At 47.8% G+C, this 26,076-nt stretch overlaps 1 protein-coding gene across 3 annotated transcripts in view; it reads right to left on the bottom strand.

Annotated features, from left to right (window-relative positions):
• ASAP2 (ArfGAP with SH3 domain, ankyrin repeat and PH domain 2) overlaps window positions 1–16,081 on the bottom strand; it is a 162,115-nt gene extending 146,034 nt beyond the window's left edge. For 2 of the 3 annotated variants that reach the window (XM_086325531.1, XM_086325535.1), the window contains exon 1: window positions 15,584–16,081. In XM_086325531.1, coding sequence (XP_086181657.1) covers window positions 15,584–15,709 — 126 coding nt within the window. In that variant the 5' untranslated portion in view covers window positions 15,710–16,081. The remainder of the gene's footprint in view (window positions 1–15,583) is intronic. The other variant, XM_086325532.1, reaches the window with a different exon arrangement.
• Window positions 16,082–26,076: the final 9,995 nt, after the last annotated feature.

Genomic DNA, 26,076 nt, shown 5'->3' with positions numbered 1-26,076 from the left:
GATGTAAGGTGCAAATATTTCTAAATTATCTGTCCTCTCTAGCCATTTCTAAAGACAGTAACTCATAGCAAATGATACATGTACATCATTCTGAATCTCTTAAAATAGACTGAATGAAGAAGCTTCTAAGCATACAGAATCTCTGCATAAATACTGTACCCACACCTTTTTTTTTTTAGCTCCATAAAACGATAACTGAGCAGGTACTCAGCTGCTCTGGGAAACAGAAAGATCCCTCAGTGACAAGAGCTGTGAGATCTGGGCTCAGTTCTCAGGGCTACCATTGACTGTCTTTTTATGAAGCCACGAGACACCTGGGAGGCTGTTTTCTCAGCTGTAAAATGGGCATAAAACTTGTCCAGCCCAAACTGTGTTTTGAAAAATAGTCAAGTTTAAATAAAAATATAAGCATATTATTTTTTTAAAAAAAGAGCTCCTGCTCTCAGGAGTCATCAGTTTTGTTTCAGGAAATAAGAACACAAACACAGGAAGCAGGCTGACGGTGGGAACGCATGCCTGCTTCAGGCGAGTCGCCCCTGACCACTCCTGCGGGCTGGCCTGGGGTTGGCCCCCGCAGGACTCGGGGTGCAGAACAGCAGGTACCCCTTCCGAGGGCCCCCCACAACGAAGGGCTGACCCTCTCCCCCCGCCCCCCTTGCCCACCACACCAGATGGGCTGCCTGAAGCCCAGCCCTGCTCACTTCACTCCTCTACTCAATAGCTGTGGTGTTTTCCTGCAGCCTGGGGCACAGAAGGTGCTTCCACAGGGATTAGACCTGCTCAGCACGCTTGTGTGACACACAGACCACTGGACTCAGCCACCCAAAGGCTCCACACACCCCAGCACTCTGCCCACTCAGTCCAGACTCTCTCCACTCACAGCCCATCCGCGTACTTGGAGCACAAGCACTTGCTGTAAAGGGCCCCACAGGAAGTATTTCAAGCTTTGCAGGCCACATCCACACAGTTTCTGTTGTATAGTCTTCATATTTGTTTTTGTTTTAGCTTTTTTTTTTTTGCAAACAAAAACAGGGTGGACTGTAAGCTTGCCATCCTCTGTCCTGACCAAACAGGGACAACCCTGAGGACCCCAAACCCTCAGACAAGTGACCCCCTCCTGTGTGCTCCCTGACGAGATTCCGGCCCTGCGGAAGTGAGTGAGCACCAAGGAGGGAAGCACGGGCCACTCTCGGCACACACGCAGGACCCACAGCGGCCGTGGCCCACCACACTGCACGCAGCACACTTCATGTCAAGCACGAGACAGCCCAGGTCTGCCCCAGTGATGGATGGATGGACGGACGGACAGACAGATGGATGCCTCAATCCACCACTGACGGATCAATAGATCAATGGATGGACGGATGGATCAACCAAACCCTGAATCAATGGACGGATAGATTGATCCAAAAGTGAGTCACAGTAACTGCTTTAAGATTTCAGAGAAGGGCTTCCCTGGTGCCTCAGTGGTGAAGAATCTGCCTGCCAATGCAAGAGACACAGGTTTGATTCCCGATCTGGGAAGATCCCACATTCCTCGGAGCAGTTAAGTCCATGGAGCGCAACTATTGAGCCTGGAGTCAAAACTACTGAAGCCCACGGGCCCTACAGCCCTTGCTCCACAACAAGAGAAGCTCCCACAAGGAGAAACCCACCCGTTGCAACTAGAGTCGCCCCCACTTGCCACAACTAGAGAAAACCCAATGCAGCAACAAAGACCCAGCACAGCCAAAAAATAAAATTTAAAAATTATTTTTAAAAAAGAGAAGAAAGTTCTGATAGATGAGGGATGTTAGGGAAGGTTTTACAGAGTAAGAGATATTTTTCAATGAAGAAAGTTGATATCAGGGTGCTTTAGAGAGAGGAGATTTCTGTAATTCTTATAGAGATTTACCTGTTTCAAAGGATAACATGACAATCTTGATTGTACAAATCAAAACAAATTTATTTCTAAACATACAGCAAGCCATCTGAAGGTCAAGACATAAAATCACAAAAACAACGATTACCTGGGCCTTCACACTCAACAGACAATTTCTGAGAACCATGGTCTGGGAACCACCTGGGACTCTGAGGATTCAAAAAGAAGGGCCACTTAACCTGAGGCACTCTCAAGGTCTGGCAGGAGGGTCCAACAGGAAAACCAAGAGCAGGCCTAACTGTGGATTCCGAGCCTCCCTCGCCCCTGAGAAGGAAATGCCAAGACACTCTGAGGTCTGACAGCAAACCGCATGCTCCTTAACAGCAGACATCTAAGAGCCCAGGGTTGTCCTCTCAAAAGCCTGCGTGACCCAGAAACTGATTCCACATCATTCTGCCATGGCCCAAACCCCATCCTGAAAGATGTCCTAAATGCTACATTCGGACCAACACCAAAGGAAGGAGTTGTTCCAGGTGAATTTTCTCAGTGAACTAAAAGTCATCAAAATTACACAGCAAAGCTCAAAAACCATCCTCGTGCAAACTCCCCTCAATGGATCATATGCCTCCCTGCCCATCAGGGCAGAGAGCACTGACTCATTTGTTAGACCTGCTGCTGAGCGGGGAGAAACCTCGAGGATCTCTGGAGAAGGGGTAGCCCCACACTCTGAGTGAGTCCAATGTTCTCTCTTCCTCCCTTCCACTGGTCTCAGCTGTTGAGCACTGGTCCCTGTTATTTCTATTTCACTACCCGGCCTTTTCAAGAACCCTGAGGATGACCTTGCCCTACAGAGAAACAAGATGGGTGTTCCAGCAGCTACTGACAACAGCCTTTTCTTCTTGTTTACCTTCTAACACACGTCTACCACTGGCTTTAATTATTCAACCTAACAGTATGTTTTCCTTGGGAAAACCAGTAACAAATTCCTGAAACAGTCATCTACTGACACCACTATTCCCTGCTGCTGCTGCTGCTAAGTCGATTCAGTCGTGTCCGACTCTGTGCGACCCCAGAGACGGCAGCCCACCAGGCTCCCCCGTCCCTGGGATTCTTCAGGCAAGAACACTGGAGTGGGTTGCCATTTCCTTCTCCAATGCATGAACGTGAAAACTGAAAGTGAAATTGCTCAATCGTGCCCAACCCTCAGCGACCCCATGGACTGCAGCTTTCCAGGCTCCTCCATCCATGGGATTTTCCAGGCAAGAGTACTGGAGTGGGGTGCCATTTCCTTCTCCATCACTACTCCCTAATTCAACCCAAAACCTAACCAACTGTCAGAATGCTCTACTAGCTCGCAGTGCATCAGAAGCAGGAATAAAGCCCTGAATGCGACACCCCAGGCCTCACTGGCTTTGTGCACAGATGCTCAGGGATGCAAGGAGGTTCATAAATTAAAAAGATCAAATAAAACAGAAGCCCTTAAGAGACTTCACATTAGCTATGACTAAAGCAACTGTGTCATAAGATCAATCAAACCTTTACTTTGCTCTGGCCATAAAGAAGAAGACGGTGCACTTCAAAAAATTAAGCTCCTTCCACACTGTTACAGAAGACAATAAATCATTTTTAAAAGACAGAACAATAAACCCAGTTCCTAGAAAACTGAGAGGAGGCAGGGTGGTAGTAAAGGAGGCCACCATGAAATGTCATCACCAAAGGGCAGCTCCCCAGGAAAGAAAGCTGCACACTGAAACCCCAAACGAAATCTTCCCCTGTGAGTCTCCTCTGGCTGGAAAATCCGCTTTAAAAAGGACATACAGGGCCTGGGGGTCTGGAAATACACCACAGGAGTGCAGGCAAGAGAACGCAGGAGAAAAAAGAAGGCAGGTGAGAATTTTCAGCTTTGGACACCGTCTAGTCACCAGCATCAGCAACCTGGTCTCCAAGGAAAAGAAATCATAGCATGGAGGAGGAAAGGGAAGGGAGATGGAGGAGGTGGGGAGCCTTCTGCCTCCTTACAATTTCCGCCGTGCACCAGCCTGCCTGACACCTCTTCCCCATGAGAAAAGCCTGTGGCCTGGCAAGCTACCACCAGGGCAAACAAAAGCTGCAGGTTCTGACAGCCCAACGACCCAGGAGTAAACACACCTCATTCCTACTGGCCACAGAAGAAAAACCCACAAGAGAATTTACAAGATTAGAAGAAAACCGGGAAGCTCAACAGTTCCCTTTGGTCAAGAAGCAAGGGGTTCCCACTGTGAACAGGTCAAGATGATGCTTACAGAAAGCAGCAGCCAAAAGGCCAGGATAACCACGAAAAACAATGGACCATTATAAGCTCGCTGCTGCAGAGACAGACAAGGCCTGGCCCTGGACTGGAAAACTCCCAGGTACCACGGCACATCCGGCTGAATGAGGCACGTATCTGCAACCAGGAGATCAACAGTGACACTCCCGCTAACAGACTTTGCAATCAGAGACCACGTGGGCAAGTCCTACTTCTTTTCACCAGAGAAGCCAAGCACAACAGAGCTGTAATCAAGAGACCAAGGTGTGCACCTGGAAAGACCCTTCACCGTGAGATGGGATGGCAAAGTACAGAGCCCCATTTGTCCCAGACAAACTAGTGATGCACCCAAGGAAATTCCAGCCTCTGGGCCAACCACCTTATCGACTCCAGTGGTATTTTGGAGGAGGGAATGTTTAACAGGGGAGTAGAGAAAGAGATATTTTCACTTCTAACCTCTCTAAAGGTATGGATTTGAATGGCCAAGAGAAAGTGGAGGAGATGGTCAGGAAAAGGAAAGAAGGCAAGAGGCAGGTGAACTGTGTTGCAGACACAATGTTAAGAAACATCTCATCCACCCTCCACTTTACAGCTGAGGCCACTGAGGCTGGACCAGTGAAATCAGCTGCCCAAGGCCCAACACCAGGAGAGCTGTCAGATCAGGGCTAGCAGAGGAACAGACACAGTACAGGGACTGAACACTCTCTCTTCCCCTCAGAATCTCCCCCAGAGTTCCCTGACTGCCTAGACAAGTCACATCTGTAACCCTGCAGTGGTCGCTCTCCAAACACGTATCTGTTGACACTGCGGGGACGCTGGATGGACTGCTCACTGCCTATGTGGCTCTGGAGTCCTCTACAAGCAGCTGTGACAGTGTCCTCAGCTCTGGGGGTAAGGGTGTGTGTCCTTCTAACTCACTCCAAAGCAGGCAAGGCCACTTAATAAACACCTCTGATGTGAAGCACCTCCCCAAGTGTTAGAGTCTGATGACCCTGCTCAGGCAACCTCACCTCGATGGCATCGACAGTGGAGACCCACCTGCAGAAGGTGGACGACTATCAGCCTGCACGATTGAAGCCCAGAGAAACACCTAAAGAGGGATCTTTACCGGCAACAGAGATGCCAGCAGGAGACTAGCAGGGAGGCATTAAAGGGCCAACAGGAAAACAGTCTTAAGCACACAGGCTGATCTCGACGTGGCTGGGGTTCCTGGTTCCATCATCTGCTAACTGTGGGACAGGCTAGCTACCTGCAGTCACGGCACTTGTCTGAGCCTTGGTGTCTTCAACCATAGAACAGAGGTAACAGGATCTACACCAGACAGGCCAAGTGAAAGGATTCAATTATCAAAAACTTCCAATTAAAACACAGCACAGCCCTTAACACAGAATTAGGGCTCAAAGAAATGTCAGCCATTGCTGTTAAAAAATTAAAACAACAACAACAAAAACTCTATTAAGATTGTGATTTCTAGGAAACTAGGGAAAGAGGCCCTCAAATCCGGAGTGCCTGGCTAGAATCCTAAAAGCCAAGGCAATTCATCATTTGCGGGAACTGCCTTCACCAGCCAAGGACTTTGATTGCCAGCACCTGCATAAAAATCATATTGACAGAGCCATCTTCAGCTGGAGCAGGAAGATGATAATCCCGTTAGTAGGGCTGCCTCCTGCCAGGGTGTGAGCGGTCCCTGGGGCCACTGGGCTCTGTAGTGCTGGACATGTCAGCAGAGCGGTGAAGGGAGTAAAGAGGAACCATTTGGGGGGCAACACAGACAGAGGAGGCAGAGGCAGCAAGCATTCCCCAGAAGCACCCACTCAAGGAAGGCAGCAGGTGCATGGTACTAAACTGGACAGCAAGAGACAGGTCGTGCCAATTAATCACAGAGGCATCAACACGGATGGCGTTTTCCAGGCCAGGCTCCACAGAGGCAGCCGGCGGCTACAGAAGCGGAAACTCGCGTGTCAGAATGCTTGCATTTGAATCCTGGCTCCACCACTTCCTAGCTCTCTGCTCCTGGTAAAGTGGTTTAGGTTCCGGGGACCTTACAGGATCTTTGTAATCACTGAACAAGTTAAGAGTTAATATGTGTAAAAAATTTAAAGCAAGCCTGGCATACTGTAAGCATCCAATAACTGCTAAGAGGCAAGAGAAAAGGAAAAAAAAGCGGGGGGAGGACGGACAGTAACATTTCAGCTATGCTGTAGACACCCCAAACACACTCATGCAACAACAGCATCATTTCAAATACGTTAGCCTCAACAAGGCGGAAGTCCAAGTCTCCCCTTAGAATTCTGGGCAGAAGGTACCTATAAATCTATCACTTCACACCCAAGCTTGCCCTTCAGAGTTGAGGACAGCAGACGACAAACCAGAAAAACAAGAAAGGTAAAAATAGGAGAACTGAGCAGCCCAGCTCAGGGTCCTAACTACAGGACTCACAGAGGCAATTCATAGTGTCCCTGAACTCCAAGGCAAGCACGAGGGTAAGAACTAACCTGGGATCACATGAGAAACTGCCAAGCCCCAACCTTGACAAAAATGCAGAGAGCATGGCTGTCCAGCCACAACTGACAGCTTTGCCCTCCACCCCTAGTTCCTCTACGCACCTTTACGACTCGATGACTGTAACACAGGCTCGGGGTGTCACCCCTCTGCCGAACTCCAAGAACCAATTCATGACAATGACACTGTAATAATCACGAGGCTTGTTTAAACAACACTGTTACAGAGTCACTCACTCACTCACTCCAAAAGACAATCGACTAAAATAATCTTGTCAAGCCTGGAATTCTTAGTCTGAATTCAGAGAGCTGGGATTGGAAAAAATAATTACATCTGTATTTCATTAGCCCCCAACTGAAATTTAGCACTTCCCTCAATTATGAATGTAAGCAACACACCGTGGTAACATCAGCAGTACTGTGACTCCAAAGAGAAGACTTAATATAGTTTTAGAGTCGTTAGAAATAGCTCCCCACATTGCTTACATTCATCAGGACCTCAAAATTAAAGTATTTATTAGACCCACAACCAACCAAATTTTGATATTCAATGCATTAGTAAAGAAATACATATTAGTATGATAGATTTTTTCAAACATTTTTCTAACTGTATTTCAATATATCTCGTCCTGTTTAAGAGTCTATGTGGAGACCCTGGTAGCTCAGCTAGTAAACAATCTGCCTGCAATGCAGAAGATCCCGCTTTGATTCCTGGGCTGGGAAGATCCCCTGGAGAAGGGATAGGCTACCCACTCCGGTATTCTTGGGCTTCCCTGGTGGCTCAGACAAAGTAAAGTATCCGCCTGCAGTGCAGGAGAAAAGTGAAAGTGAAGTCACTCAGTCTTGTCCGACTCTTTGCGACCCCGTGGACTGTAGCCTACCAGGGATTCTCCAGGCAAGAATACTGGAGTGGGTTACCATTTCCTTCTCCAGGGGATCTTCCCCACCCAGGGATTGAACCCCGGTCTCCTGCACTCCAGTGGGTTCAGTTAATTCAATGCATTAAAACGTCTTTCTGAAACATCTTCACCAGAGTTCCAGAGGGTCCATGGCACGAAAAAAGGCTGAAGGGATAAACACTAACTGCACACAAAAGCCTGAGAAAATAAGGGCTTTACGGGGAAGGAGCTGGTCCCACCTGCTGTTACATCACTGGCACCGCACAGTGACAATACACAGGTAGGTGCCCAGACGTATTTACGAATCAGGAGACCCAACACAACCAAATACAAAAGAAAACACAGCCCCAGCATTCCAGCTCTGGTTCATTTATTCCACATCATCCACATGATAAAACCATAATGGTACAAAAGTACCTGGAAGGATCCTGGCAACCACCTGAAGGCCATATGACACAGACAAAGTATAAGCAAAGCAGGCAGATTCCTACTGCGGCAGGAGAGGGAAATGAATTCACTACCTCTTTTTTAGTGGAAAGAAGAGTGTTTGGGGAGCTGAATGGGAACCGTGTCCCAGGCATCTGACACTGCTAAGAAAGTGTCACCGGCTACATATACCTACAAACAAGAGGAGAGAAGCAAACACCCTGTCCACACAGCTCTACATCCTCTCTCCCTTCTCTGATCTGTGTCTACGGAAAACCACGTGAACGTCCAGCATTGGTTTCAACACAACTTCTAGAGCAAGCCGTGCTGAGCAGCACACCACGGGCCTCGACACTAAGCAGCACCAGGGTGTCAGCTTCGCCAGGGGGACACCAGGAGGTCCACTCCTCGAGGGCCGGAGCCTGGCCTCTGCCTCCACTGGGACAGGGACCCAGTTCTGTTCACCTGGCCCCAGCGCACACCAGAACCGTCAGCACAGAGGGTCTCCATCGGACTCTCATCACCCCCACTGCCTGCTGGGAAGACCCCCGCCCCCACCAGTCTCGTCTGTTCTCTCCTGCCCTGCCTGTCTATCCTGCCTGGAACAACCGCCCTGAAATGTCGATAATGTAAATCAGATCAAACCCTCCAACAGCTTCCCACCACATGAGAACAAAATCCAACTCCCTCCCGACATCGCCAAGGCCTCCTGGCCTGCCTGGCCCCCACCCTCACCCCTCCTCTCCTCCAGGATGGCTGAGTCACCTCCATCTTGGGGCCTTTTCACAAGCTGCCCCTCCCTGGCTCCTCCCTGCATCCTGGGCTCTGCTCTAATGCCACCTCTTCAGAGAGGCCTCTCCTGATTTCAGTTTCCTGCTCTTCAGAGTCTCATTCTACTCCTGTATCCTGTGTGACTTATCACTTACCACTACCTGGCATTACATTACTTTACTGCAGTGATCATCACCCCCATTTAGGGGGTGGCTTTAGAAAATGCCAATGCTTCAGGGCCCACCCTAACTAATAAAGTCGGAATTTCATGGAGTGGGCCAGGCATCTCTCTATTCTACAACCTCCTCCCTCCCTGCAAGTGATTCTACTGTCAGTCACCATGAGAACAGCATTTCTCAAACCTTAATGTGTACAGAATGTACCTGGGGATCTTGGGAAACCGTAGATTCTGATTTCAAGGCCTAAGGTGGGCTCTGACAGTCTGAGTGCCTAACAAACTTCTAGGTGATGCCGATGCTGCTATCAGTAGACCCTTCTGAGTTGCAAGCATCTAAAAAGTATTGTCTGGCAGAACTTTCTCTGATGACGAAAATGTTTTAAACCTACACTGTCCAATGCACACGTGCTAATTAGCACTTGAAATGTGGCTGGGGCAGCCAAGAAACTGAATGCTTGATTTCAGGCTGCCATGTTGGATACTGCCTAAAATTAACCATCACTAGTCCCATCACTTCATGGCAAACAGTAAGGGAAAATGTGGAAGGAATGACAGACTTTATTTTCTTGAGCTCCAAAATCACTGTGGATGGTGACTGCAGCCATAAAATTAAAAGATGCTTGCTCCTTGGAAGGAAAGCTATGACAAACCTAGACAGTGTATTCAAAACCAGAGACATCATTTTGCTGAAAAAGGTCTGTCTAGTCAATGCTACAGTTTTTCCAGTAGTCATGGACTATAAAGAAAGCTGAGCGCAGAAGAATTGATGCTTTTGAACTGTGGTGTTGGATAAGACTCTTGAGAGTCCCTTGGACTGAAAGGAGATCAAACCAGTCCATCCTAAAGGAGATCAGTCCTGGTGTTCATAAGGACTGATGTTGAAGCTGAAACTCCAATACTTTGGCCACCTGATGCGGAGAGCTGACTTATTTGAAAAGACCCTAATGCTGGGAAAGATTGAGGGCAGGAGGAGAAGGGGACGACAGAGGATGAGATGGTTGGATGGGATCACCGAAACAATGGACATGGGTTTGGGTGGACTCCGGGAGTTGGTGATGGACAGGGAGGCCTGGCCTGCTGCAGTTTATGGGGTCGCTAAGAGTCGGACGCGACTGAGCGACTGAACTGAACTGAACTGTATGGATGTGAGAGTTGGACCATGAAAAAGGCTGAACACCAACGAATTGAGGCTTTCGAACTGTGGTGTTGGAGAAGACTCTTGAGAGTCCCTTGGACTGCAATGAGATCAAACCAGTCAATTCTCAAGGAAACCAACCCTGAATATTCACTAGAAGGACTGATGCTGAAGCTGAAACTCCAATATTTTTGCCACCTGATGTGAAGAACGGACTCACTGTAAAAGACCCTGATGCTGGGAAAGATTGAGGGCAGGAGGAGAAGGGGATGACAGAGTATGAGATGGTTGGGTGGCATCACTGACTCAATGGACATGAGTGTGAACAAACTCAAGGAGATGGTGAAGGACAGGGAAGCCTGATGTGCTGCAGTTCATAGGGTCATGAGAGTCGGACACGACTGAACGACTGAACAACAACAAACTGGACAGTGCAGATCTAGAATGTGTGTGTTCCCTGAGGAAAGGCATCAAGGCCTGGGAATGAGGAGGGTAAGAATCAAGGATTATTCCAAATTCGTGGTCTAAGCAGTGCTCTATGAATTGGCTATGAAAATCCAACCAGAAGCCTAGATGGCCATCACCTCAGGAGTGGGTCAATATTTACCTAAGGCAGGGAGACAAATACAAAAGGCTCTATGGAGACAGCTTAGTAATTAAAGCACGTGGTAACCCACAGATGACTATCTTGACTTTGAGACTCCATCCCACATCATCACCAAGGTCCTCCAATCCATGGCCCCAGACACACCTGACCCCTGCCAATCCAGGATTTTGGACAATCTTGTGGTCACAGCCTAACCATGTTTTACTGCATTGATTTGTTTATAGGATGGCTGTCTCTCCCACTCAGCTGCAGGCTGCTTCAAAGATAGAACACATTCCTCCTGGGAACTCTCTTCCCATCACCTGGCACACAGCAGCACTTACTAAATACTGAATGAGGGACAGGCCTGAAACCCAACCAGGAAGGCATTAGTACTTTAACTGTTAATCACAAGAAAGAGACAAATTGAAGGGGCAGCGGCGGGGTGTGGAGAATAGGAATCTCATAAGCAGAGATCATTCTCTCAAATCACTCCAAGATTTCCAGACGCCTATGACCGGATTACAGAACACAGCATAAAAAGGCAGCCCTGGGCCTGATGGTGCAGTGGTTAAGAACCTGCCCTGTGTGGTGCAGGGGAGACAGGTTTGAACTCTGGCCGGGGAATAAAGATCCCACATGCCATGGAGCAACTAAGACCCTGAGCCACAATTACTGAGCGCCCAGGCTCTGAAGGCAGCGCAATACAATCAGAGAGTCAGAGGGACACAGCAAAGATCCCACCTGCCACAAGACCCGACGCAGCCACATAAATAAACATATATGTCTATTTTTTTTACAGTGGTCCTAACTGACCCATACAGGCTCATTTCTGAAAATAAGAATGGACTGGGCAAGTAGGTGATGTCCTTTCACTCTGAGACCCCATGGACTGTAGCCCACCAGGCTCCTCTGTCCGTGGGATTCTCCAGGCAAGAATACTGGAGTGGGTAGCCATTCCCTTCTCTGGGGATCTTTCCGACTCAAGAGATCAAACCTGGGTCTCCTGCATTGCAGGCAGATTCTTTATCGTCTGAGCCATCAGGGAAACCCGACAATAAATCTAAAATCCATTAATCTGCTATTTGGAAGAGGTGTTTTTCAAACAAGTCACACAGGGCTAAGGTTTAGAATCATACTCTTGCTTAAAAAGTACACAGGCCGGGTTCCCACTAATAGCTGCTGGGAGGGGCATCTGGCCCCAAGGACAGCAAGGCCCCTGGGAGTCTGGGCAGTCCAGATGCTCCTTCTCTCCCTGCAGTTAGAACCTTGTGCTTGTGACAGCAATGAGATTTCCAAGGCAACCAAGGACAACAGAGTGGAGAACTATGGCCCGGAAGGAAGCAGATTAAATTTTAATACTTACAAGTCAACATCAAATTTATTTTTAAAACTATGTATCTGACAAAGCCAAATAAGCACGACAGAATGGCTGATGCTCCAGAAGGGTCTCTAACTATGAACATTTCACACACGTGTACAACTTTTCCCTATTCTGAGAATATTTCAAAGAGCTCAGAGACTCAAAGAAAGTGAGACAGCAATAAAACCCCCACAAACAGCAGAGGGGAGGGTTTTCAGATTCAGTCACTACTGATTTTTTCCATTATTTCCCAAAACACAGGGCAGATCCCAGTTGAAGCACCAGACTTGGCTAAAACCATGCAAAACAATTACTTCACCAAGAGATCACCAAGTGAAAATTTTAAAACACTGCTGTGCTGACCTGCTGCCAAGACAACAAACCAGTTAAAAAGCAATGGTTAACAGACACGTAGTAGCTTTCCATTCACTTACTCATTCAACCATTCCTTCCCCTTACTCTCCTAGGCCACATCAATCCACCCATGTACATCTCATCTTGGGGCCAAATATCCCCTTTAGGTTCTATGGATTAATTATAATACAAACTGTTAAAGCAGTTAGCATGTATTACACCGGTTGTCTGTGTAATACACCAGGTACTGTGTTGCGGACTATCTCATTAAACCCTCACACCTCTCCAAGGCAGACAGGTATTGTTATCCAGACTAACATCAAGGCAAATGAGAAAACATTAGGTATCTCATCCAAGTTCACACAACTGGCCAGAGGCGGAATCTGAACTTGGACAATCTGACCAAAGAGTCATTTAGAGAATTCAGCCTTACTGAACGTAACACATTAACAGCATTATTTCTGAAAACAGCATTATTTCTGAAAACAGCATGGAGCCAAGTTCAAACTCTAGCTCTTCAACTTACTAGCTCTGTGCTGCTGCTGCTGCTGCTGCTAAGTCGCTTCAGTTGTGTCCGACTCTGTGAGACCCCATAGATGGCAGCCCACCAGGCTCCCCCGTCCCTGGGATTATCCAGGCAAGAACACTGGAGTGGGTTGCCATTTCCTTCTCCAATGCATCTAAGTGACTAGCTCTATAACCTTGAGCAAATTAACATCTCTAAGCCTCAACTTCCTCACGTGTAACGTGGGGATGAGAAATAAATACAACAGATGAGAGGTTCAGAGTACAAGGTAGGGTAGTCCAGCTACAGGCGTGCGTATCAAAGAAAAAGTACACTTCAGTTATAGGATGATTTTTAGCAGACATAGCCTATCCTGAAAATAACAGATACACAAAGGTTACTCAGTTCAAAATTAGTTTACTAACTCCGTGACACATTTGTTTAAACATAGGACCACACACTTGCAAATTTTATATTTATTTCTGTGAAATGAGTAACTCTGTCCCAATAAACCGGTCTGCAGGAAGAGCACATGCTTGATTAAAATCAAAATATGAAGACATACTTGTTAAATAAAACTGTTCCCAATCCAGTTCTCATTAATGTAAGCTCACATGTAGCATCATCTTAGTATGTGTACAGGATCTGCTTAAAGTGAGACAGACCTGTAATGAGTTTCTTTTTTTTTTTTTTGAGATTTTAACCAATTCGTGTTCTTAGACGCAACATAGAGCAAGCCTGCAGTTTAATAAAATCACCAAATCTAGTCTCTCTTTCATCCACTCAGTAACTGAGCTCTAGGGTAATCTGCCCAGCACCCTAAGACAGCTTTGGAACTACACACCGCAAACTAACATTAATCACGAAAGGGTATGCCAATTTTAATAGCAACTCCTATTTGCCTAGCTTCCAACATCTGCCAGTGTTAATAATATTTAACCGACAAACTGCAGTAAGGAAAAGAAACAGAACTTTAAACACAATTAAGCATTCTTTTTAAGGCATGGTGTATAAAAGCTCCCTTCCCTGAAAACATACTCAGCTACCTTTTGGGTTGCAATCAGTCCATAAACATTATTAATGATGTATTTTCAAAACACTGCCAAAGTTTTTTTCTTGTTTTTCAACCAGCACTTCTGAAGAAACTTATGATGCTCATCCCCCATCAGCCTAATTTGAAGGCATCATTTTGAAGCCTTGCTAATAAGAGTAGAATTAAGTGATGTGGGATCACACAGCTCACTCCAGAACGTTTGCATGCAGCTCTCTTCCTCCAAAAATAAGGGGGGGGGGGGCGGTGAGGAAGGAGGGAGAGGAGGATGCCCTTACTACTCTTAAAACATTCAGCACGCTGAATCTGCTGCTTTTCATTTAGCCTATTATTGACTGTTAATGCCTACAAAGGAAATTTTTTTTCATTAAAGGAAAACATTCTGGATTTATTTTTTCCCAAGCAGTTCCTAACAGCAGCTGCTTTGTTCAAGCGGGCAAAAAACTGAATGCCATCGCTTAATTAAGCTCTTCTGGTGACCTCCCTTCACTCACTCAGGCCCAGTCCTCTCCTTCTGAAATACCTACCATACCCCATTTCAAGAATGTACCTTGACATTGTGGGGGAGAAGGTGATCATCGATTCAACAGCGGCATCATAGGGCTTGTAAACCAGTTACCTATTTAGTATATTTAGTACATACCTATTTAGTATAAGCCAAGCACTTGACACACACTTGTCTCATCACCACCCTGGAAAGGATGCACTGCTCGTCCCATCTGACAGGTAAGGGTAAATGAGGGCAGAGAAGGAGGAAAAGCCCCAAACCACAGTCATCGGTGGCCCTGGCCTCCCAAACCCTGCCCTTCGGTAGCAGGCCGTTCTGACCGTCACCAAAGCCTGCTGGTCCTAAGTGCGCTCGCCCAGGACGTGGAGGGCTTCCTAGTTAGCAGCAGAGGATGACTCTGCACCTCGCCTAAAAATCAGGCCTTTTCCAGGCTGATGAGGAAGGGAGGCGTCCGGGGGGTGCGATCAGGTAAGACATACACATCCCGGGGTGGTGGGGGCTGGGGAGAGGAGGGGAGCAAAGGCCTTCGGATCAGAAGCCCGGCTCCCCGCACTCCTCCCCGGGCGCGCTGAGGGACCGGGCGGGCCTCCCTGGCTAAAGGTGCGCACACCTTTCCTGGGCAGTCGGGGTCCCCCGGCCGGCCCTCGAGTCCGGCAGAGCGGGACCCGGGTCACAGAGCGCCGCGCCGGGCAGGCTGGGCACCGGGCAATTCCCCAAGCTGGGGGAGAGGGGTGGCGGGGTGGGCGCCGGGGGTCCGCGGGGGAGCCGATGACCCCTCCGCGACGGCCAGGGAGGGCTCCCCGCTCACCACCGCCCCGACTCTCGGGCCAAAGTTAGCGGGGCGCGAGCTGGGGGTGCGGGGTGTGAACCGTCCGGCCCGCTGCCCCGCGGGGATCTGGGGAGGGAAGGGGCGGGGGATGGTCTTAAAAAGGCCCAAGGTAGCCTGGCAGCAGCAGCCTTCTCCTGGAACAAAGGGCTTCTGTTTCGGGCAGGGATCGCCCGGCCGCGTCCGGATTCCAAGGGAAAGAAACTTTTTCCCGGGATGCCGAAGCCGGGCCCGGGCGGGGGCGGGCGGGGTGGGGGGCGCGCCGGGGCACGGCGCTACCTGCGGCCGGAGCCGCCCCCCGCCGCCCCGCGAGGCCCGCGGGCGCCGCTCACCTCCTCGATGGCCGCCACGGTGTTCCGGCACTGCGCCGTGCGCGTGGTGAAGCTCGAGGCCGTGGGCGCCTTGTAGTCCTCATGGGTCTCGGCCACGAATTCCGACACGGATATCTGGTCCGGCATCGCCTCGGCGCGGCGGGCGGCCAGCCGCGGGGCAGCCGCCGCCTCAGCCTCTTTGCGCGGGCTCCGATCGGCCGCCCGGACGCCGCCGGCCGGCCCGCGGACAAAGGAAGGCTTTGGGGCGCGGGCTGCCGCCGCGGGAACCGCACGAGCCGCCGCAGGGCGCGGGTGGGCCGCCCGCCGGGCCGGGCGGCGGGAGCAGGGGCCGCGCGCGCGCAGCCCCGCGCAGCTCGGGCGCGGCCCGTCCGTCCGTCCGTCCGCCCGCCGCCGCCGCCGCCGCCTGCGCTCGCGATCGGTCCCCGAAGCGGAGGCGCACAGCCGGCGGGAAGTGCCCGCCAGCCAGCTGCGGGCCCCGAGCGACTCCCGCGGAGAGAGGGGCGGGCCCGGGCCGGGGGGCGGCGGCCGGCCGGGCGCTGGGCGGGGCGGCGCGGAGGGCCGGGCCGCCAATCCGCGCGCTCGCCGCCGCCGCCGCCGCCGCCGCCGCCGCCGGGAAGCCGATCCTGCAGGAAGGAAGGCGGCGCGCGCCCCGGGCCCGCCGAGCTGCTCGCCCGCCGCCGCGCGCCGCATTGTCTCAGCGTTCGGGCGCCCAGCCGCGCGCGCCGGGGTTCCATGGCGCGCCCCGCCGGGCCGGCCGGACAGACCTCCCGGGCGCGTCCCAGGCCCCCCTCCCGCCCCGGGCCCGGACCCGCGCGCGGGGTGCTCTGGACACCTCCCGGGCGGTGCACCGGCTCCCCCTTGCCCCGTCCCCGCCCCACCCCAGGAGTGGATTCCCTTCTTGGCCGTCCCCCACCCCCGAGTCGCCGGGGATGCCCGTCCGGGCGCTCGGGAAAGTGTGGGAGGAGCTCGCCCCCTACAGGACGACGCGCCCCCCGCTAGCCAGTTTTGGGGTTCGGTGACGGTAATGAGAAACGACCATGGAGTCACCCAGTCCTCCCAACCTTGTGAGGCAAGTAAAGAGGTGGTTATTCGTTTAACACGGAAGACAGAACGGTGCTCCCGAGAGTACACTGAGTGGCCTACTGGGGTTCAGATCCAAGTCGGGGCGCTTCCTCCGAGGGTTAATAGGACCCCTGGTCAATGTCCCGGTCCGTGTTCCTGCCGTCCTGGGTCGTTCTCGGTTAGTTAGAAATAGTTTCGGGGTACTAGGCCAGGACTCACTCTAGGCAGGTAAGAATATGCTAAAATGGTTCTCCTGGGGGAAGTAGAGGGGCCCAGTGGGGAGTAAGACAGAACCAGGAGAAGGAGCTTTTTCTTATGATTTCATCCAGAACATGCAACAAGAGGGGGCAAAGCTTATACACAACTGGTTCAGTAAAGAGTTTGAATTAGTACAGATTTCCATTGAACAGCTCTTAAAGAAACTATCATAATCATTTTTTAAATTGGGGGGGAGGGATAAATTGGGAAATTAAGACTGATATACCACTACTATGGGCTTCCCAGGTGGGACTCAGTGGTAAAGAATCCACCTGCCAATGCAGAAGACTCAGGTTCAATCCCTGGGCCAGGGAAATCCGTGGAGAAGGAAATGGCAACCTACTCCAGTATTCTTGCCTGGGAAATTCTATGGGGACAGGAGGAGCCTACTATATATAAAGCACATAACTAATAACCTGCTGTATATAGCATAGGAAACTCTTTTCAATACTCTGTAATAACCTATATGGGAATAGAATCTAAAAAAGAGTGGATATATGTATATGTATAACTGATTGACTTTACCTTATACCAGAGCAACCCACTCCAGTACTCTTGCCTGGAAAATCAGATGGACGGAGGAGCCTGGTAGGCTGCAGTCCATGGGATCACTAGGAGTCAGACAGGACTGAGCAACTTCACTTTCACTTTTCACTTTCATGCATTGGAGAAGGCAATGGCAACCCACCCCAGTATTCTTGCCTGGCGAGTCCCAGGGACTGGGGAGCCTGGTGGGCTGCCGTCTATGGGGTCACACAGAGTCAGACACGACTGAAGCGACTTAGCAGCAGCAACACAACGTGGTAAATCAACTATACTTTAATAAGGCTTCCCTGGTGGCTCAGACAGTAAAGAATCTGCATGCAATGCAGGAGACCTGGGCTGAATCCCTGGGTGGGGAAGATTTCCCTGGAGAAGGAAATGGTACCCACTCCAGTATTCTTGCCTGAGGGACTGGCAGGCTATAGTCCATGGGGTCACAAAAGAGTTTACAGGACTGAGCCACAACTGGACAACTAACACTTTCATACTCTAATAAAAAAAAATTTTTTTTTAAATCCAGAAGTTCTGAAGACACTGGTCAAATAAAATCCGACCTCATAACGCTACACCAAGCATATGGTGTGTTTTCTGTAGCTGCCAGCAGGAAAACCAAGAGAAACTTTACAAAAACCTTTTGTTCATCAGAAAAGGAGGAAGTGTGAGAGACATTGGAAATTTAATATCTGAGACAAAGCAGTCTCCTGACACTGTAGGACAGTGGACCAGTCAAACAATCTTTTTAAAGCTCCCTTGTAAGAATTTGCTATATGCAGTGGCAGCATGGGTCAGACATTATGTATGGCCTTTGGTATTTTAGTAGCATTTCATATTAAATTTTGTTTTTCTGAAATAACTGTATGAGTGGATAGCTTTTATAACTGTACCAGGCAATAAGTTACTGTTTTTAAAGATGTAGCATCTCTGTTTCTATCTTCTATTTATGTTTTTTCACCCTTTTTGGTGTCTTTGATAGTTTCTGCTATTTGCTCCTCTCTACAATTCAGGTTCTGTAGGTATTATTTATACTAATATACTCTCTCCTATGGGCTTTCCAGGTGGCACAGTGGTAAAGAATCTACCTGCCAATGCAGGAAACTTAAGAGATGCTGGTTCAGTCCCTAGATCTAGAAGATCCCAGGGAGGAGGAAATGGCAACCCACTACAGTATTCTTGCATGGGAAATCCCATGGACAGAGGAGCCTGGCAGGCTACAGTTCATGGGGTCACAAAGAGTCAGACACGACCGAGCACACACATCCTCTCCTACACCATGAAGATTCTATTCCCTCCTAGGTAGCTTTCTAGCTACAGTTGTATTGCTTTTCTTATCCTGGGTAAGTTTTTAAGTTTTGATTTTTAGAGGAATAGTATCTATCAGGCTACAGATTTAAGGATATAAGAAGAGAAGAAAGTAGTGTTTTTCCTTGACAACTAGTATGGCATTAACCAGACTGATCCAAACTTCTTCTACAAGGACCAAGTTGAGCTTCGTGTTCTTCTCTATCCTCTCTTCGTGGGCAATTACTGCCCTTGTTTTTTATAATGTAATAGTATTTTTCAGGTACAGAAGTGCTGTGCTGTGCTTAGTTGCTCAGTCGTGTCCGACTCTTTGCGACCCCATGGACTGTAGCCTGCCAGGCTCCTCTGTTCATGGGGATTCTCCAGGCAAGAATTCTGGAGTGAGTTGCCCTGCCCTCCTCCAGGGGATCTTCTCAACCCAGGGATTGAATCTAGGTCTCCCGCATTGCAGGGGGATTCTTGTCTGATAGACCAGGGAAGCCCCAGAAACCTGTAGCAAACAAAAATAAAATGGCGAAGGTGCACTGCGTTATACACAGGGAAGAGAAGGCTGGTGGCAAGCAAGTCATCCTACCAAGTCCACTGCAGAACATCCATGACAGAACACCCAAGCAGTTCATTCCTCTAGCCATCCCTGAGAATCTCAGAAAACCTTGCCCGCACAGAAGCCAGAATTAAACAAGATCAGAACCAAACGTAGCTAATGTGTCTCTGAAATTAATAGAATGAGTAGTTTCTAATAAATTTTAAAAATGAGAGTTGAATGTGGATCTAGAAGACATAATAGACACATGCCTTTTTTTGGGCAGGGGGTGGGGATTCATGAAGAAAAGATAAACATGCCGGGGAAACCATTACAGGCCTATACTCCCTTATCTAGAACTTTAAAATTCTGAATATCTCTGAAAAATCTAAAGTTCAAAAGCAACATTTTTAGTAGTAAAATTGACCTAAAATAAATTGACATGACTATTTACAGTCTTGCTTCATCGGAATATTTATGTTTTCCTGCAAACTATAAATATACTTGCTTATGGAGTATGGCCCCAGACCTCACTGGGCATGACTTAGAAAATCTAGTGTATGTGCTGTATTAACTCTCTAAACTCTGACAAATTTCGTACACATCTCACCTCAGGGGTTGGTTTCAGATAAGAGGTTGCAGGATTGTATTATTAAGGAAAGAAACATGGTGTTGCAGACTTATCATTTCTAAAGAAGAGGAAAGAAACTCTTCTCTCAAAAATGAAATTTTCAGCAGCCCTTTGAGATTGGCCAACAGCCCATTTTCCAAAGGAATTTTCTAACCCTAGTAGTTCTCAAGAACCTGAGATTTTTCACTCTGAAATCAAGGTTTAAAATACATTCTTATCTCTGAAATTTGCTTGAGGGTTGGCTGACTTAACACAAGACTTAGCCAGTTCACTTGCTGTAAATGATTAATTTGTAAATGATTTTTCTTGGAAAGGAAAGATCTATGTCTTAAAAGAACTATGGTAAACAGTGTAATTAAACAGTAAAACAAAAAGAAATGCTCCCCCACCACCCCGCCCTGAGATGTGAACATGTAAGCTTAAGCAGAAGTTTCATTTCCATGCTTAACAATATTCACCCTCAGTGTTTCTGAAGGGACCCATTATCCACAAAGTGAGAGAAATTTGAATACACTTACCACAGTGATCCCACCTTAGCACTTGAAGGGGAAAAATCAGCATGCAGAAACTATTTTACAAATGAAAACTTAGGTTCTGATGTCAGCTTTGCTTCTCTGTGACTTTGAATAAGTTATAATAATTAACCTCCCTGGATTCAGCCCATTTGTAAAATGAAGGAAGCTGGACGAGCTAATTTCAAAGGCTACTTCCTGAGCAGGCATCTCATGATTCCATCATCCATATTCTGTGTTAGTTTAGGCACCAGAGGGAACTGCTACAAGGGCCACATTGCTACTGGGGAAATTTAATCAGTGGTCCTATTCGCTTGAGAACAGGCCTGTTTTAGATGACATTGGGGGCTAATTTTTGAGAATGTTGTCATTTTGTTAAGCTGGTAGATTTAGATGGCAAATTGATTTATTCATAGCTAACTTCACCAGAAGATACTTTGAGTCTGTTCATTTTTTTGTTTTAATAAAGCTCATTATATTTATTTAGTTTTATTGGAGGATAATTGCTTTCCATGTTGTGTTGGCTTCTGCCAAACATCAACATGAATCAGCCATAAGTATACATATGTTCTCTCCCTCTTGAATCTCCCTTTCACCTCCAACCCCATCCCACCCCTCCAAGTTGTCACAGAGCACCAGGTTGAGCTCCCTGTGTTATACAGCAACTTCCCATTCAGTTCAGTTCAGTTCAATCACTCAGTCGTGTCTGACTCTGCGACCCCTTGAACCACAGCACGCCAGGCCTCCCTGTCCGTCACCAACTCCCGGAGTCCACCCAAACCCATGTCCATCGAGTCGGTGATGCCATCCAACCATCTCATCCTCTGTCGTCCCCTTCTCCTCCTGCCCTCAATCTTTCCCAGCATCAGGGTCTTTTCAAATGAGTCAGCTCTTCGAATCAAGTGGCCAAAGTACTGGAGTTTCAGCTTCAGCATCAGTCCTTCCAATGAACACTCAGGACTGATCTCCTTTAGGATGGACTGGTTGGATCTCCTTGCAGTCCAAGGGACTCTCAAGAGTCTTCTCCAATACCACAGTTCTAAAGCATCAATTCTTCGGCATTCAGCTTTCTTTATAGTCCAACTCTCACATCCATACATGACCACTAGAAAAACCATAGCCTTGACTAGATAGGCCTTTGTTGGCAAAGTAATGTCTCTGCTTTTAAATATGCTATCTAGGTTGGTCATAACTTTCCTTCCAAGGAGTAAGCGTCTTTTAATTTCATAGCTGCAATCACCATCTGCAGTGATTTTGGAGCCCAGAAAAATAAAGTCAGCCACTGTTACACATGGTAATGTATGTATTTCAGTGCTACTCTCTCAATTCGTCCTACCCTCTCCTGCCCCCACTGTGTCCATAAATCTGTTCTCTATGTGAGTCTCTATTCCTGCCCTGCAAATAGGTTTGTCAGTACCATTTTTCTGGAGTCCATGTATATGCATTAATATATGATATTTGTTTTTTTCTTTCTGACTTACTTCACTCTGTATAACAGGCTAGTCTAGGTTTATCCACCTCACTAGAACTTACTCAAACACGTTCCTTTATATGGCTGAGTAATATTCTATTCTATACGTGTACTATAGCTTCTTTATCTGTTGCAAAAATCAGTTCTACATAAGTGAAGTATCGTTTACTGTGCTGCAGGCAGCTCCTGCTGACTCCAGAGAGCTGACTGTTAAATTTCCTGGTGTTTTGCAAACTGTAGGTTGTATCTGTGTGGTATAAATACCACTATAATGGTGTACTACTACACAACTCTTCCTAACTCTACATTCTGTCAGTTTGAAATTGTCCACAGTAGGACTGTTTACACCAGCATAGTTGGCAAATGTTAAAAAAAAAAAAAAAAGCACAACCTTATTGTTTTGCTGATTGTCTAAGTGTAATAAAGGGGTCAAGAAAATGTTAAAAGTGCAGATGTCAAAGCTCAGAGATAGAGGGCATAATTGTCACTCCCTTTATTTATACCTTTCAGTGGCATCACTTTGCCCCAAAAAAGATGTAAACTTAAAAGTGTGTCGTGTCTGTAGCCCTTACATTATGAGTTGTGAAAATATTTGAGGTAATATTCTTCCAGTATCTGCAAACTGTCGTATGATTCAGCAAAGAGGGCACTCATCTCATTGACAGATGAGTGAAGTCACAGCAGGCATTTCATGGCTTCACTTTCATCTTAGCCATTAACATAAAAATGTCAACCAGCATTCATGTCGGAATCACACTCATTTGTCAGTGACATGAGGAACTTCTCTGCCAAACTGGGTAATAATCAAGCACTTATTTATAGTCTTATTTTGTCAGATCGTGGTTGAACTGCAAACACCAATTGGCTCTGAATACAAGAGCTGGGCAAAAATCAACGTCAGTGTTCTGTGAAAATCAGTGAGCTCAATGACCTGGTAACTTAGTGTTAAAGAACCTGCCTGCCAATGCAGGAGATGCAGGTTCAATCCCCAGGTCAGGAAGATCCCCTGGAAAAGGAAATTGCAACCCACTCAGTATTTTTGCTTGAAGAATTCCATGAACAGAGGAGCTACAACCCGTGGTTTCACAGAAAAAGAGTTGGACACAACTTAGCAACTAAACAACAACAACAAATGGAATTTATAATAAAGAGTATTATATAATTTATTATTATTTACAAATTGGGTGCTATATATCCTTTGTAGAATTAAATGAAAATAAACTTACATATGTATGCGCACACAGACATTTTTTGCAGAGCAGGTTGTTAAACATTTACCAGCCCACTGCTGAGTGTAATTGCATCTTCCCTGCCAAGAGGCAGAACATGAGACCTTCCCACTCTGAGTCATGCTAACAGGATAAAGCCCACATAGGACAAAACCTCAATAAACTGGACTATACACGCAAAGGCAACTTGTGTTCATAGAAATTGTCTTAGATTAATTAAGAAAATGCCATTTGCTGTTTTCAAGAACTAGGCCAACACGAACCAGTGCCAACAGAGGGTGTGGTCTGTTTGAATCAAAAAGCAAAGAAAAAACCCTTTAATTAGCTCTCTGTATGCCCATAAATTTTGCTAAAACTTTTATTAAAGAGTGCCTGCAATAATTTCTTGAGTCCAGTCACTCTCCCACCATTTAGACCCATTCTTAGGTTTTGTGGGACGCCTTCTTAGGTGGTCCAGCAGTCCATTTGTACATGATCCTGGCTCTAAAGACCTCCAGTGCTTCCCCATTGGCCACAGGATAAAGTTTAAACCCTTTAATGTGTCCCAGGCTCCGTCCTAACTCCCTTGACTGTTAACCTTCTCCCAGCCAGGTTGGCAGACTACCCAGGGGCTAAAGATGGCCTGCAGCCTGACTTTGTACTGTCCCCAAGGAAAGAATGGTTAGACTTTTTTTTTTTTTGGCTGTGCTGGGTCTTTTTTTGCTGCATGTACTTTTCCCTAGTGGTGGCAAGTAGGGGGCTACTCTAGTTGTGATACCTGGGCTTCTTATTGCAGTATCTTCTCTTGTTGCAGAGCACAGGCTCTAGAGCGTTTGGGCTTCAGTAATTGCGGTGCGTGGACTCAGGAGTTGAGGTTTCTGGGTTCTAGTGCAGAGGCTGAATAGTTGTGGTGCACAAGCTCAGTTGCCCTGCGGCATGTGGGATCTTCCTGGATCAGGATACAACCCCAGTCTCCTGCATTGGCAGGCAGATTTTTTTTTTTTACCACTGAGCCACCAGGGAAGCCACTGACATTTTTTTAAATGGTTGAAAAACATCAGGAGAAGAATATTTTTTTAATACATGAAAATAATATGAAAAATAATATGAGGTGAGATGGCTGGATGGCATCAGCGAAGCAATGGACATGAACTTGGGCAAACTTTGGGAGATGGTAAGGGACGGGGAGGCCTGGCATGCTGCAGTTCATGGGGTCTCAAACAGTCTGACACGACTGAGTGACTGAACAAAAACCACAGTTTTATTGGCACCCAGCCACAGCCACTCAGTTACAAATTATCCAGGGTGGTGGTGCAGTTGAGTCGTTGCAACCCACCTACAACCCACCTACCTAAAATGTTTAAGAAATTATCTGGCCCTTCACAGAGGAAGTTTGCTGACCCTGTTCCAACCTCACCAAGCTTCTCATTTTTTTCGGCCCATAGAGTCCTTTTATGAAGTGAATTAATGCAGTTCTCTGCCTCTAACCTGCTTCCTAGAAGGTCAAGTGCTAACTCGGTTAGCAAGGCCTCTCATAGCTTTCTCTCTGCTCCAGCCTCATCCCCTCCCCACTCCCATCCCCAGGTTCTCACCACCCTGCAACCCCAGCCACCTCAGGCCACACCTAACTCTCACTGTTCACTTAACATTAAGTGTTCCCTCACCCGCAAGCCGCTTGGCTTGGAACCCTCGTCTTATGTCCATCTGACACACCTCTGGCCACCTTTCAGGGTCAAAGGCAAACCTCACCTCCATGAAGTCTCTTTTGAACACTCCAGGCAGGGTCAGCCGTCTCTGTGCTTCCACTGTGCTTCAGACCTGTGCCCGATGCTCTTGCCCGGAAGTGAAACGAAGTGCCTGTTGCCGCATCCTAACACCCGGAGTAGGTCTCCAGTCCTTCCTTTCCTGTGCTCCCCACCACCGTCTCTCCTCTCATTGGCGTGTGGAGCAACTGCACTAGCCAGACAAGATGGGGGCTCTTGTTTCATTCCACTGATGAGCCTTAACTTCTCCCTGGAAAGAAAAAGTGCTTCACCTCCCCCAAAGAACTGGATGCTTCCATGACAGGAAGTTCCACGTTACAGCCTGACCAGAGCCTCTGTTTCTTATCTCACTGCCTTCAGAGGCTAGGCTCCTGGGGGCAAAGGGGCCAGGTTTGGTTTATCTTTGCCCCAAAACGCAGAACATGCACACAGTAGGTGCCTAATAAACACGAATTGAATTGCTTAGATGTGCTTCTCTTCTAATACACAAAATGAGAGAAGACATATGAATTCAATACAAGGAAAATCTGTAGGGTTGAGAGATGAAGATGTAGGCAGCCTCCTGGGTTTTTCCTTCTCGGTTGGCTAGAGTATCCTGGTAAACATACAGTTGCAGAGGGAAGTCAAGACTTGGGAGTGGGGGGCAGTTTGCTTGATGGCCTGACTTCTTCAGAAATGGACTTGTTCAGTCTTCCTCCCTTGATATCAATACCAGAAGACCTACTGTGTGGCTGGTTTCCACCTGGTGGTGGGGTGACCTCACCCCATGTAAACCAAGGCACTCTGTCCCCTCTACCCTTACTTCTCAAAGTGTGGTCCCCTGACTGGCAGCATCAGCATCAGCATCAGCTGGGAGTTTGGTAGAAGCGCAGAGTCTCAGACCTACGGAGTCAGAGTTTGAACTTTCACAGTACCCCCAAGTCATTTGCTTAAAATTTGAGGAGCCGTGGTCTAGCATACACAAAGGATGCATACTCCACAAGCAGGAACCTGGCTTTCCCATCCTGTCTGAAGCCCAGTATTCCAAAATATGTAAACTATACTGTGCCCACGGGACTTGATAAAACCTAAAGGGTTAGGTTCTTTCTAATGCTGAGATTCATGAAGATTCCTTTCAGTTCTGAAAAGCCATGCTCTCACCCATTCTGTGTACTTGCTGTTGCACTCCATTGCTCAGTAATTCAACTAGTACTTACTCTCTACTGTAGACTAAACACCGTCCC

This window comes from Bos grunniens, chromosome 11, assembly GCF_055505025.1.
Source record: "Bos grunniens cultivar Pamir isolate PY7600 chromosome 11, Bosgru_T2T1.0, whole genome shotgun sequence".
NCBI lineage: Eukaryota > Metazoa > Chordata > Mammalia > Artiodactyla > Bovidae > Bos > Bos grunniens.
This window is presented reverse-complemented; position numbering and strand designations above follow the sequence as displayed.